Below are 13,702 nucleotides of genomic sequence, written 5' to 3' on the forward strand. Positions count from 1 at the left end.
AACTAGAATTTCTTTCTTCATGGAAAATAACAAGTATTGGCAAGAATATGGACTACTGAAATCCTTATACATTGCTGATGGGAATGCAAACTAATGCAGCTGCTTTGGAAAACAGTCTGGCAGTTCTTCAAAAGGTTAAACATAGTTGCCATAAGCCCCAGTAATTCCATTGCTAGGAAAATACCCAAGTGAAATGAAAATACGTATCCACAAAAAAGCATGTACATAAATGTTTATAGCAGCACTGTCCACAACAGCCTAAAAGTAGAAACAACCCAAATGTCCTTTAACTGATAAATAGATAAAGGAAATGTGATATATCCATACAATGGAATATTATTCATCCATGAAAAGGAATAAAATGCTAGTACAGGATATAACATAGATGAACGTCAAAAACAATATCCTAAGTAAAAGACCCCAGACAGAAAAGATTACATATTGTATGATTCTCTTTATATGAAATACCTAGAATAGAAACATCCATAGAGACAGAAAGTGTGATGGTTGCCAGGGGCTGAGAGAAAGGGAGAATGGGGAGTGACTACTTAATGGGTATTGTGTTTTCCTTTTGGGGTGATGAAAATATTCTGAAACTAGATAGTGGTGATGGTTGCACTATTTAAACTGAGATATAGTTGATTTGCAACGTTATGTTCTTATAAAGTGTTCAACAGAGTGATTCAAAATTGTAATAGATTATACAGCATTTATAATTATTTTAAATATTGGTTATATTCTCTGTGCTGTACAATATATCCTTGTAGCTTATTTATTTTATACATAGCTGTTTGTACCTCTTAATTCCCTATCCTATTTTGCCCCTCCTTCCTTCACTCTTCCCATTGTTAACCACCAGTTTGTTCTCTATTATCTATGAGTCTGTTTCTGTTTTGTTACATTCAGTTGTTTATTTTTAGATTACACATATAGGTGATAACATACAGTATTTGTCTTTCTCTGTATGACTTATTTCACTAAGCATAATATCCTCCAAGTCTAGCTATATTGTTGCAAATGGAAAAATTTCATTCTTTTTATAGCTGAGTAGTGTTCCATTGTATACCACATCTTCTTTATCCATTTATCTGGTGATGAACACTTAGGTTGTGTCTATATCTAGGCTACTGTAAATAATGTGACTATGAACTTCGGGATGCATGTATTTTTCAAATTAGTGTTTTTGTTTTCTTCAGATATATACATGGAGGTGGAATTGCTAGGTCATATGGTAATTCTATTTTCAGATTTTTGAGGAAACTCCATACTGGTTTCCACAGTAGCTGCACAAATTTACATTCCCACCAACAGTGTACAAGGGTTCTCTTTTCTTCACATCCTCACCAACGTTTGTTATTTGTGGTCTCTTTGATGATAGCCATTCTGACAGGTGTGAGGTGATAACTCACTGTGGTTTTGATTTGCATTTCACTGATGATTAGTAATGTTGAGCATCTTTTCATGTGCCTGTTGGCCATCTCTATGACTTCTTTGGAAAAATGTCCATTCAGATCTTCTGCTCATTTTTAAATTGGGTCGTTTGTTTTTTTGATGTGGAACTGTATGAGCTCTTTATATATTTTGGATAGTAACCCCTTCTCTGTCATATCATTGCAAATATTTTCTCCTATTCATTAAGTTGTCTTTTTGTTTTGTCAATGGTTTTCTTTGCTGTGCAAAACTTTGAAGTTTAAGTAGCTCCCATTTGTTTATTTTTGCTTTTGTTTCCTTTGACTTAGGAGACAAATCCAAAAAAAAACTTGCTATAATTTACATCAAAGAGTGTTCTGCACATGTTTTCTTCTAGAGTTTTATGGGTTTTGGCCTCACATTTAGGTCTTTAATACAGTTTGAGTTTATTTCTTGTATATGGTGTTACAGAATGTTCTAATTTCATTCTTTTACATGTAACTGTCCAGTTTTCCCAGCATCACTTATTGAAGAGGCTATCTTTTCCCCACTGTATAGTTTTTTTCCTCCTTTGTCATAGGTTAATTGACCATAAGTGAATGCATTTATTTCTATTCCATTGATCTATGTGTCTGTTTTTGTGCCACCACTATACTGTTTTGATTACTATAGCTTTGCGGTGTAGTCTGAAGTCAGGGAGCCTGATTCCTCCAGCTGTGGTCTCTCTCAAGATTGTTTTGGCTATTCAGGGTCTTTTGTGTTTCCATACAAATTTTAAAATTATTTGTTCTAGTTCTGTGAAAAATGCCATTGGTATTTTGATAGGGATTGCATTGAATAGTATGGTATGTATGGTCATTTTAGCAATATTAATCCTTCCAATCCAAGAATATGGTATATCTTTCCATCTGTTTATGTCATCTTCAATTTCTTTAATCAGTGTCATAATTTTCTGAGCACAGGTCTTTTACCACCTTAGGTAGGTTTATTCCTAGGTATTTTACTCTTTTTGATGAGATTGTAAATGTGATTTTCCCTTAATTTCTCTTTCTGTTTGTTTGTTTTTAGTGTATAGAAATGCAACAGATTTCTGTATATTAATTTTGTGTCCTGCAACTTTACCAAATTCATTGGTAAGCTCTAGCAGTTTTTTGGTATTGTCTTTAGGATTTTCTAAGTATAGTATCATATCATCTGCAAACAGCGACAGTTTTACTTCTTTCCAATTTGATTCCTTTTATTTCTTTTCCTTGTCTGATTTCTGTGGCTAGGACTTCCAATACTATGTTGAATAAAAATGAAGAGAGTGGGTATCCTTGTCTTTTTCCTGACCTTAGAAGAAATGCTTTCAGCTTTTCGCCATTGAATATGTTGTTAGCTGTGGACTTCTTATATGTGGCCTTTATGATGCTGAGGTATGTTCCCTCCATACCTACTTTGTAAAGCATTTCTATTAAAAATGGATGTTGAATTTTGTCACAAGCTTTTTCTGAATCTGTTCAGAGATGATCACGTGGTTTTTATTCTTCAGTTTGTTAATGTGGTGCACCATGCTGACTTATTTGCAGATATTGAACCATCCTTGCATCCATGGGAAAAATCCCACTTGATCATGGTGTATGATCCTTTTAATGTATTGTTGGATTTGGTTTGCTAATATATTTGTGAAGATTTTTCCATCTAAGTTTATCATTGATATTGGCCATAATTTTCCCTTTTTTTCTGATATCTTTGTCTATTTTTGTAACAGGATCATACACCATGATTTTTGCATCTATGTTCATTAGGAATATTGTCCTAAAATATTCTTTTCTTGTAGTATTCTTGTCTGGTTTTGATATCAGGATATTACTGGCCTTGTAAAACGAGTCCAGAAGCTTTCCTTCCTCTGCAATTTTTTGGAATAGTTTGGGAAGGGTAAGTGTTAACTAAATCAGAGATGAAATTGGGATCTACAATCTGTCTCCCTTGGGGAGGAGGGGGCCTAACTTCAGAGGGAAGGGAGGCAGCATTCCCTCCTAAACCCAATGTCTCTAGGGAATGACTGGAACAAAGAGTGTGAAGGATGAAGTAGTGAGAGGGGAAGTCTAAGAGCAGTGTAGAAGACATGAAGGGCCTTTTAAGTTCTCTCTGAAGATTTCTACTCTTCTAATTTTCTACTCTTCCACCTTCTTATCACCCCCTTTCTTATCACATTGATGATTAATGCTTCTGAGCCTATTAGGAATTTATCAGGACTTTGCTTTGATCTTCTACTCTTGCCTGTCAACAGCCTTCCACTCTGTGGAAGCTCCCTCCTGGAGCTTCATGATCATCTCAGACGTTCACTATCTTCCTTCTAAAATTCCAATTAGTTTTATGAACTCCTTGTCTTTAAAGTTTTCCCACTTTTGGCTCATTTCAGCCAAAAATCTTCCTAATAAGCTTAATTTGCCTAATAAACTTATTCCATAAAGCCACTCTTTTTTTTTTTTTTTTTTTTTTTTTGCGGTACGCGGGCGTCTCACTGTTGTGGCCTCTCCTGTTGCAGAGCACAGGCTCCAGACGCGCAGGCTCAGCGGCCATGGCTCACGGACCCAGCCGCTCTGCGGCACGTGGGATCTTCCCGGAGCAGGGCACGAACCCGTGTCCCCTGCATCGGCAGGCGGACTCTCAACCACTGCACCACCGGGGAAGCCCCACAGCCACTCTTTTATTGAGTCCCGTGAAGAACATTCCCAGTGCTTACACTACTGGACTCACACCAATCTGCCTCCACCTATCAAAATTATACCTCTTCTGTCAAGCCCAGCTCATTTCCTAATTCTTTATGAAGCCTTCTATGTTTACACTAGAGGAAGTGATTTCTATTTTCTAGTAATTTTATGCCATTTAATAAGGTTTTTGCCTCTCATTTATCACATATTTCTTTGTATTGTAGAAATGTGGAGAAATGTCTTTTATTCCATGAAGGGTTATGATATACTGGCAAGGAGGAACTGTGTCATATTTATTTGGATCATTCTTGCTTCCTTCACAAAAGTCAAATGAATTACTTAGAAATTGTCTTTGCATTGGGTGTGGATTTTCCTTTCATGGAGTGATGAAAACAAACATAATGGGAAGAGTGTTAAAGAAAAATTATTTTCTTTATGTACCAGGGAGTACTCAATGAACTGAGTATGAGGTGAGGAGAAAAATATACTCTGAGGACTTCCCTGGTGGCACAGTGGTTAAGAATCCACCTGCCAATGCAGGGGACATGGGTTCAAGCCCTGGACCAGGAAGATCCCACATGCCACAGAGCAACTAAGCCCGTGCGCCACAACTACTGAGCCCGTACTCTAGAGCCCGCAAGCCACAACTACTGAGCCCATGAACCACAGCTACTGAAGCCTGCGTGCCTAGAGCCTGTGCTCTGCAACAAGAGAAGCCGCCACAATGAGAGGCCTGTGCACCGCAACGAAGAGTAGCCCCTGCTTGCCGCAAATAGAGAAAGCCCACACACAGCCATGAAGACCCAATGCAACCAAAAATAAATAAATTTATTTATTTTAAAAAATATGTACTCTGAAATTATATTTCAGGACCATGCTTTTAGTAAATAAATTTTGGAGGTATGATAGAAAATCTTTCATTTTTCCCCTTGAAATATCTTTCTTAGGAGGTATTGGGAATTTTCCTGTTTTTATATCTAACTCTGCTTTGCTTTTTATGTTCAAGTTAATAATTGGTCCATGTGAAAACATGGTTGTGACAGAGTGGGCGTTTGGATGCTGTTGGGGAAGCAATTATCTCTCAGAAGGAAGCAAAGCACTTTGCAGAGCAAAGTCCCAGGGGGAAAGTCAATAGAACAGCCACTGAAACACACACTGGCCTGCAACTCTGTCCTCTCCAACCTGCCTTTGGTCAATCTCTGATTAGGAGCTTCACAAAGCCATCTTAGCAGGAAAGTGGGGGTTTATGAGTGAGCAGGGTGAGAAGCACAATCTTTATTTTTTTACTTTAAAAAAATTTTATTTTATTCATGTATAGTTGTGTTAGCTTCAGGTATACAGCAAGGTGATTCAGTTATACCTATGTATACATTATTTTTTTCATATTTTTTTCCATTATGGTATATCACAAGATATTGAATATAGTTCCCTGTGCTATACAGTAAGAACTTGTTGTTTATCCATTCTTTTTTTATTTGAATTTTTAAATTTAATTTTATTTTTCTATACAGCAGGTTCTTATTAGTCATCAATTTTATACACATCAGTGTATACATGTCAATCCCAATCACCCAATTCATCACACCACCACCCCCACCCCCTGCCGTTTTCCCCCCTTGGTGTCCATATGTTTGTTCTCTACATCTGTGTCTCAATTTCTGCCCTGCAAACCGGTTCATCTGTACCATTTTTCTAGGTTCCACATGTATGCGTTAATATACGATATTTGTTTTTCTCTTTCTGATTTACTTCACTCTGTATGACAGTCTCTAGATCCATCCATGTCTCAACAAGTGACCTGATTTCATTCCTTTTTATGGCTGAGTAATATTCCATTGCATATATGTACCACATCTTCTTTATCCATTTGTCTGTCAATGGGCATTTAGGTTGCTTCCATGGCCTGGCTACTGTAAGTAATGCTGCAATTAACATTGGGGTGCATGTGTCTTTTTGAATTATGGTTTTCTCTGGGTATAGGCCCAGTAGTGGGATTGCTGGGTCATATGGTAATTCTATTTTTAGTTTTATAAGGAAACTCCAAACTGTTCTCCATAGTGGCTGTATCAACTTACATTCCCACCAAAAATGCAAGAGGGTTCCCTTTTCTCCACACCCTCTCTAGCATTTGTTGTTTGTAGATTTTCTGATGACACCCATTCTAACTGGTGTGAGGTGATACCTCATTGTAGTTTTGATTTGCATCTCTCTAATAATTAGTGATGTTGAGCAGCTTTTCATGGAGAAGCACAATCTTTATTTCACAATTAGTTCCCACCATGTCATCAAAAGCCTTCTTTCCTCGTGGCCTTTTATACTCACTTGGGACACCTTCTGAATGTTCATCTTGTTATTCAATGCCAAATGGTGTCATATAGGCTGAATTGTGTCCTTATACTTAAGGAGTGGGAAAGAGGGATTCAAAGCAGAGAGAGGAAGATTGTGTTGTATTTATACAGTCTGCGTTTGAGATCCAAAATAAACCCAGGGATTTACTTTGTGTCCATGATCTTGAGGTGATGATCTACAAATTTTGCAAACTGTCTTTGAGCTGGATTATTGGATTATCTGTTAGTATGTAAATGCAGGAGTCTTCTCAGAGACTAGCTCTGATTTTGGACACACCTGAGTATAATCCTCACTGTTTTCACCTTCAATTTCAATTCATTATCTTGTCTTTCTGTTTCAAAATGGACTCAAAATACTTCAGAACACTCTCTTATAAGTCAGTATCAAACTTGCCAAATAAAATTAAGGAAAGTAGATTGTTAAGTGATTGGAAAGTAATACAAGTTGCATCTTCTTAATTGAGTGGATTTGTCTGTATTAGGATATCTGTTGTGGGAATCTTAGTCCCTATTCTTATCCATTCCCCTCCCCCAGAGAGCCAAGTTTGTCACTCTTGGTAATGATTTGGCTGCTTGCCCACCCTAAACAATAGCTGCCGCATGAACAATACAGCATTTGTTACTGCTCAATTACCAAACCATTTCATGCCCAGATCCAGTAGCCCGTGACCACATTTACCCCAAAAACAAGTATATGGGGAAGGAATATATAACTATGTTAATATATCTAGAAATAAAGCTTTCCTACATAAAAAAATATTAACAGAAGTACAAAATCGAAAGATATGCGATGAATTCTGATATTTTCTATTTTGTTATGTTTCATTTTTTGAAGTTGTTTTTTATCTGTTACATTGTTCCACAACCCACTAGTAAGTTGCAACCTATCATGAACAAAAAGGGCCTTAATGCACATTAACATTGATCAGTAGCAATGGGACCCAGCTGTATGCTCAGAGAAGCATATCTGGAGATACCAAAGGTATCTGAAGATAATAAAAGTATTTGGAGATATTAGGGTTATGATACAACAAAAAGGCACTGTGTTAAATGAACTTCAATTTAGATTCAGAAGCATGTTGGCTTGAGTCCCAATTGCCATTTACTAGCTATCAGACTTTGGGCATTCTTGGGACAATTGCTCTTCTCAAGGCAAGTGACTGGATAAAAAATATTCCTTACTTTTCTTAAGTGGTGAATATGAAAATTAAATAAGACAATGTAATGAAAGGGTGTGGTAAAATGCTTTCTGAAAGTTGTTATGGATATTGTTTTCCAGGGGATTAACCCTAGCAGAATAAAAAACTTTTCAAAAGATAAATTATAACCTAGAGTCATTCACATATGCTCAGCAATAAAGCAAGAGGTGGGTGAGAGTACTGAGTCCTGGGGTTCTTGGGAGAAGCCTCTTGAAAGGGAAATAGAGGCATCAGCTGGAACTCCATTCAAGTTCTGACAATTCAGTGTTACCTAATGTATCTCATATTTCCTAGCCGTCTTTAGTACTGACTAACATTTCAGATACAAGGAATGCCTCAGGACCACCCTCCAAAGAAGAGATGGTGGACCAACAATGGACCCTTTATAATTTGCTTCCTTTGGGGGCTTTATCTCTATTCATTACCTGTTTCTACCTATTCTGCTGCCTTAGACGGCACCGAGGTGAGTTCCATCTTCTCTCTGCTGCTCTGTGTCACACATTTGGGGTTCAGTTACAAGGGCTGATAGATTTTTAGTTGGTTTCTGTTGGCTTTTTACACACTATTCTGCTATAAACTGTGGACAATGATTTCCTAGGGGACAACTCATCTTTCCACCAGAAAGCCAAATGGATTAATCCAGGTCTTCTCTAGTCATGATGAGGCATGCTAAGCACAGCACAGTGCTCCAGTCAGGGTTGTGGTGAGGAAGGCATATTGTTGGAACTTATTCATTTTACTTGTGTCAATCTTAGGAGGAACTCTTCTAAATTTTAAGGGTGTTGAAAGGGAGGTTGAAATAATTTTTCGGATCAACATGTCTGTTGAGTTAGTTTGTCTCATCCTGTGTTTTACAGCCACATCACATCATGCCAGTCATCCACACCCCTGTCTAAATGAAGACCCAGTGTCCCCAGAGGCAATTCATATGTCTGTGCTTACTGTTGCCATCATAAGCACATGCTTGAACTGTATCCCCACCCAACAATAATGCATTTGAAAAATGTGGGTTTGGCTATGATGGCAGAGGTGTGATATTTTGAAAACAATTCTGTTTTTGTAAGAATTCGCTCCATGTCACTAGCAAACACTGAAAGACAGTAAGAGAGAGATGTATGGCGACTTCTGGTCTAGCTCGGGTCAAAACCAACTCAGTCCTCTCTCTCTTTCCTTTTTCCCCTCTGTCATCTTATCTAATCCCTTTCCCCACAACAGCAGCAGCCACAGTGTAGCTACAGAGACTAAGCTGGACAGAGCAATCCTTATTTCTGCCATGAGAGAAAGCTTTGTCTGAGCAAAAGTGTTTCTGCTGTTTTGTGGTAAGGACTTCCAGAGCCCAGAACCTTCTCAGGATAATGAGGGACTCCTCTGTAACTCCAAGTCCACATCTGTAACTCCAAGTCCACATCTGCAACTCAAAGGCTCTTTCCATGGTCCCCCTCCAGTTTTTGCCACGTTTCTTCTGGCAGCTGGAGTTTCAGAAAAAAAAGTCAGGGGTAAATCTTTTGATTTACTCCATCTGAAGTGAACTAGGAGATCCTGACTATGTAGGTGGCAGGACAGCAGCATGTATGGCATTAAGTATAGAATGTCCCCAGAACAAGGATTCCCAGGCTTTTTAAAGTGATGTGCTAGGTCCTGCCCCTTCCTCTTGGATATGCCTTTCTGGAGTGAGAAGTGAAGAACCAATGAACAAAATGGGCAGCATGAATTCTCACAAACAGATGTGTGTGTGCCATGCTAGACAGCAAATAAACAAGCCCAAACTAATAATGATGCTGTCAATGGCATGCAAGTGGGTGAGCATGGGTAAGGGGGTATCCCACCTCTGCTCTAAGGACTGAATTTCAATCCTTATATTTCAATCCTCAGATTGCAGATAGTAATCTGATTCCAGAGCCCCTATTCTTAAATGACCCTAACTTATAGGGAATTGAGGAAGAATTTTGTTTTGTTCTGTTTTTTACCCCTTTTGATTTCTTATTTCTCCTTTTGAATTCCAGGGGAACAAATGAAGCTTTCTGATATAACAGGAAGGGAAAGTAACCTGGTATGTTTGATGTATCTGTTAAAACAAATGCAGTCTATGTTATACCATGCTAATATTTATACATTTTTAAAAATTTAATGAGTCTATGTAACTCTTGCCATGTGCCAGGCACTGTTCTAAATGCTACATATATTGACTTACTTTTAAAATGTGTTTATTTTAATACATTTACTTTCATCTGCAGCAAAGATGCTTCAGGATTAACAAATCTCGTAATAAGTGGTCCTCTGGAAGAGCATGTAAGGCAGTGTAGAACCTAAGCAGAAAAGTCAGAGGCTGAACTGTACAACCTTGACTCTGTTCTCTGCCTGGTATGTGACTTCAGGCTATTCACTTGTTCTCACAAAAATGCCTTAAAGAGTTTCCAGAAGGGAACTGGGAGTTAATAAAAAATGAATCATAAATAACCTCATAAAATCAGGTATGATTTCTTCATAAATCATACCAGCAGATAAAGAAGCATGATCACAGGTCTGATTACTATGCAAAAGTCCCTCATAATGTTTGTGGTCTCATTAGGGAAGAGACTTCACAGACAAAGCAAAGGGTGTTTTGGAGGTAGTGCAAAGTTTTCCCACAAGTTCTTGGAATACACACTTAGGTGTTTCTTTTGGGTTCAGTGTTCTGTAAATACTGGAACTGAAAACAGAATGCAAGATGAGGCAACATATTTCTGAAAAAATTTTTATGAAGCTCTGACTAAAAACAAATAGTCATAAATGAGATACTACAAAAAGAACTTATGTGGGTGTGTGTGTTTCCATTAAGAAGAGTAGAAATAAAGATGTAGTAAACTTCTTGAAATTTCCAGAAATGCCAGAGGCAGATATAGCCCATAGTTCTACATATAATATTAAATGGCCCTCAGCATTCTCCACCAGGTTGCCTGATTTTAAATAAAACTAAATAAATTCAACTTGATAAATTTGTATTAAAATTTTAGTAAGCATCAGTAAGCATCATTGTGTTGGGTGCTAAGGTTTTGTTCCTCAAGTACGGAAATTTTCTTAAATGTGATTTCCTTTCTTCCTATAGTGAACAACAACAACAAACTACATTCTGTTACGATCAGGCCTAAGAACTATGATACCATTTAAAACAGTAATCTAAGGAGACCTTCAAGATGGCAGAGGCATAAGACATGGAGATCACCTTCCTCCCCACGAATACATCAGAAATACATCTACATGTGGAACAGCTCCTACAGAACACCTACTGAACGCTGGCAGAATACCTCAGACTTCCCAAAAGGCAAGAAACTCTCCACGTACCTGGGTAGGGCAAAAGGAAAAAGAAAAAACAGAGACAAAAGGATAGGGACAGGACCTGCACCTCTGGGAGGGAGCTGTGAAGGAGGAAAAGTTTCTGCACACTAGGAAGCTCCTTCACTGGTGGGAACAGGGGGTGACTGGGGGGGGAAGCTTTGGAGCCACAGAGGAGAGCACAACAACAGGGGTGCATGGGGCAAAGCGGAGAGATTCCCGCACAGAGGATCGGTGCCGACTGGCACTCACCAGCCCGAGAAGCTTGTCTGCTCCCCGCCTGGGGCAGGTGGGGGCTGGGAGCTGAGGCTCTGGCTTTGGAGGTCAGATCCCAGGGAGAGGACTGGGGTTGGCCATGTGAACACAGCCTGAAGGGGGCTACTGTGCCACAGCTAGCCGGGAGAAAATCTGGGAAAAGTCTGAAACTGCTTAAGAGGCAAGAGACCATTGTTTCGGGGTGCACGAGGAGAGGGGATTCAGAGCACCACCTAATCGAGTTACAGAGATGGGCGCGAGTCGCGGCTATCAGCGTGGATACCAGAGATGGGCACGAAATGCTAAGAAGGCTGTGTGCAAGAACAAGAAGACTGTGTGCAAGTACAGATCACTATCCACACCTCCCCTCCTGGGAGCCTGTGCAGCCCACCACTGCAAGGGTCCAGTGATCCAAGGACAACTTCCCCAGGAGAAAACACGGCACGCCTCAGGCTGGTGCAACATCACACCGGCCTCTGCCGCAGCAGGCTTGCCGCACATTCCGTACCCCTCCCTCCCCGCCAGCCTGAGTGAGCCAGAGCCCCTTAATCAGCTGCTACTTTAACCCCGTCCTATCTGAGCAAAGAACAGACACCCCCAAGCAACATACACGCAGAAGCGGGGCCGAATCAAAAGCTGAACCCCACAAGCTGTGTGAACAAAGACGAGAAAGGGGAATTTCTCCCAGCAGCCTCAGGAGCAGTGGATTAAATCCCCACAGTCAACTTGATGTACCCTGAATCTCTGGAATACCTGAATAGACAACGAATCATCTGAAAATTGAGGTAGTGGACTTTGGGAGCAACTGTAGACTTGGGGTTTGCTTTCTGCATCTAATTTGTTTCTGGTTTTATGTTTATCATAGTTTAATATTTAGAGTTTCTTTTTATTGGTAAATTTGTTTATTGATTTGGTGGCTCTCTTCCTTTTTTCTTATATATAGATATATATATTTTTTTCCTTTTTCTCTTTTTGTGAGTGTGTATGTGTACACTTTTTGTGATTTTGTCTGTATAGCTTTGCTTTTACCATTTGTCCTAGGGTTCTGTCTGTCCTTTTTATATTTTTGTATAGATTTTAGAGCTTGTTATCATTGGTGGATTTGTTTCTTCGTTTGGTTGCTCTCTTCTTTCTTTCTTTCTTGTTTTTCATTACTTTTAAATTTTTTATTTTTAATGATTAAAAAAATTATTTTAATAACTTTATTTCATTTATTTATTTATATTTTTTCTCCTTTTTCTTCTGAGCTGTGTGGCTGACAGGGTCTTGGTGCTCTGGACAGGTGTCAGGCCTGTGCCGCTGAGGTGGGAGAGCCGAGTTCAGGACATTGGTTCACCAGAGACCTCCTGGCTTCACATAATATCAAACGGTGAAAGCTCTCCCAGAGATCTCCATCTCAACCCTAAGACCCAGCTCCACTCAAGGACCAGCTAGCAACAGTGCTAGATGTCCTATGCTAAAAAATTAGCAAGACAGGAACAAAACCCCATCCATTAGCACAGAGGCTGCCTAAAATCATAATAAGGTCACAGACACCCCAAAACACACCACCAGATGCGGTCCTTCCCACCAGAAAGACAAGATCTAGCCTCATCCACCAGAACACAGGCACCAGTCCCCTCCACCAGGAAGCCTACACAACCCACTGAACAAAACTTACCCACTGGGGGCAGACACCAAAACCAACAGGAACTACAAACCTGCAGCCTGCTAAAAGGAGACCCCAAACACAGTAAGTTAAGCAAAATGAGAAGACAGAGAAACACAGGGCAGATGAAGGAGCAAGGTAAAAACACACCAGACCAAACAAATGAAGAAGAAATAGGCAGTCTACCTGGAAAAGAATTCAGAGTAATGGTAGTAAACATGATCCAAAAATCTTGGAAATAGAATGGAGAAAATGCAAGAAAGGTTTAACAAGGACCTAGAAGAACTAAAGAGCAAACAAACAATGATGAACAACACAATAAATGAAATTAAAAATTCTCTAGAAGGGATCGATAGAATAACTGAGGCAGAAGAACGGATAAGTGACCCGGAAGATAAGATAGTGGAAATAACTACCACAGAGAAGAATAAAGAAAAAAGAATGAAAAGAACTGAGGACAGTCTCAGAGACCTCTGGGACAACATTAAACACACCAACACGTGAAATATAGGGGTCTTAGAAGAAGAAGAGAAAAAGAAACGGACTGAGAAAATATTTGAAGAGATTATAGTTGAAAACTTCCCTAATATGAGAAATAGTCAGTCAAGTCCAGTAAGCACAGAGAGTCCCATACAGGAAAAATCCAAGGAGAAACATGCCAAGACACATATTAATCAAACTATCAAAAATTAAATACAAAGAAAAAATATTAGAAGCAGCAAAGGAAAAGCAAGAAATAACATACAAGGGGATCCCCATAAGGTTTACAGCTGATCTTTCAGCAGAAACTCTGCAAGCCAGAAGGGAGTGGTAGGATATATTTAAATTGATGGA

At 39.1% G+C, this 13,702-nt stretch overlaps 1 protein-coding gene across 1 annotated transcript in view; it reads left to right on the plus strand.

Moving 5' to 3' along the window:
* BTLA (B and T lymphocyte associated) overlaps positions 1-10,800 on the plus strand; it is a gene marked incomplete at its 3' end in the record, with an annotated part of 34,743 nt that extends 23,943 nt beyond the window's left edge. Inside the window, exons 3-4 of the mRNA XM_082655317.1 lie at positions 7,948-8,116; positions 10,739-10,800. Of these exons, the coding sequence (XP_082511443.1) occupies positions 7,948-8,116; positions 10,739-10,800 (231 nt within the window). The remainder of the gene's footprint in view (positions 1-7,947; positions 8,117-10,738) is intronic.
* Positions 10,801-13,702: the final 2,902 nt, after the last annotated feature.

This window comes from Grampus griseus (genome assembly GCF_964374135.1).
Source record: "Grampus griseus genome assembly, chromosome: 5".
Taxonomy (NCBI): Eukaryota; Metazoa; Chordata; class Mammalia; order Artiodactyla; family Delphinidae; genus Grampus; species Grampus griseus.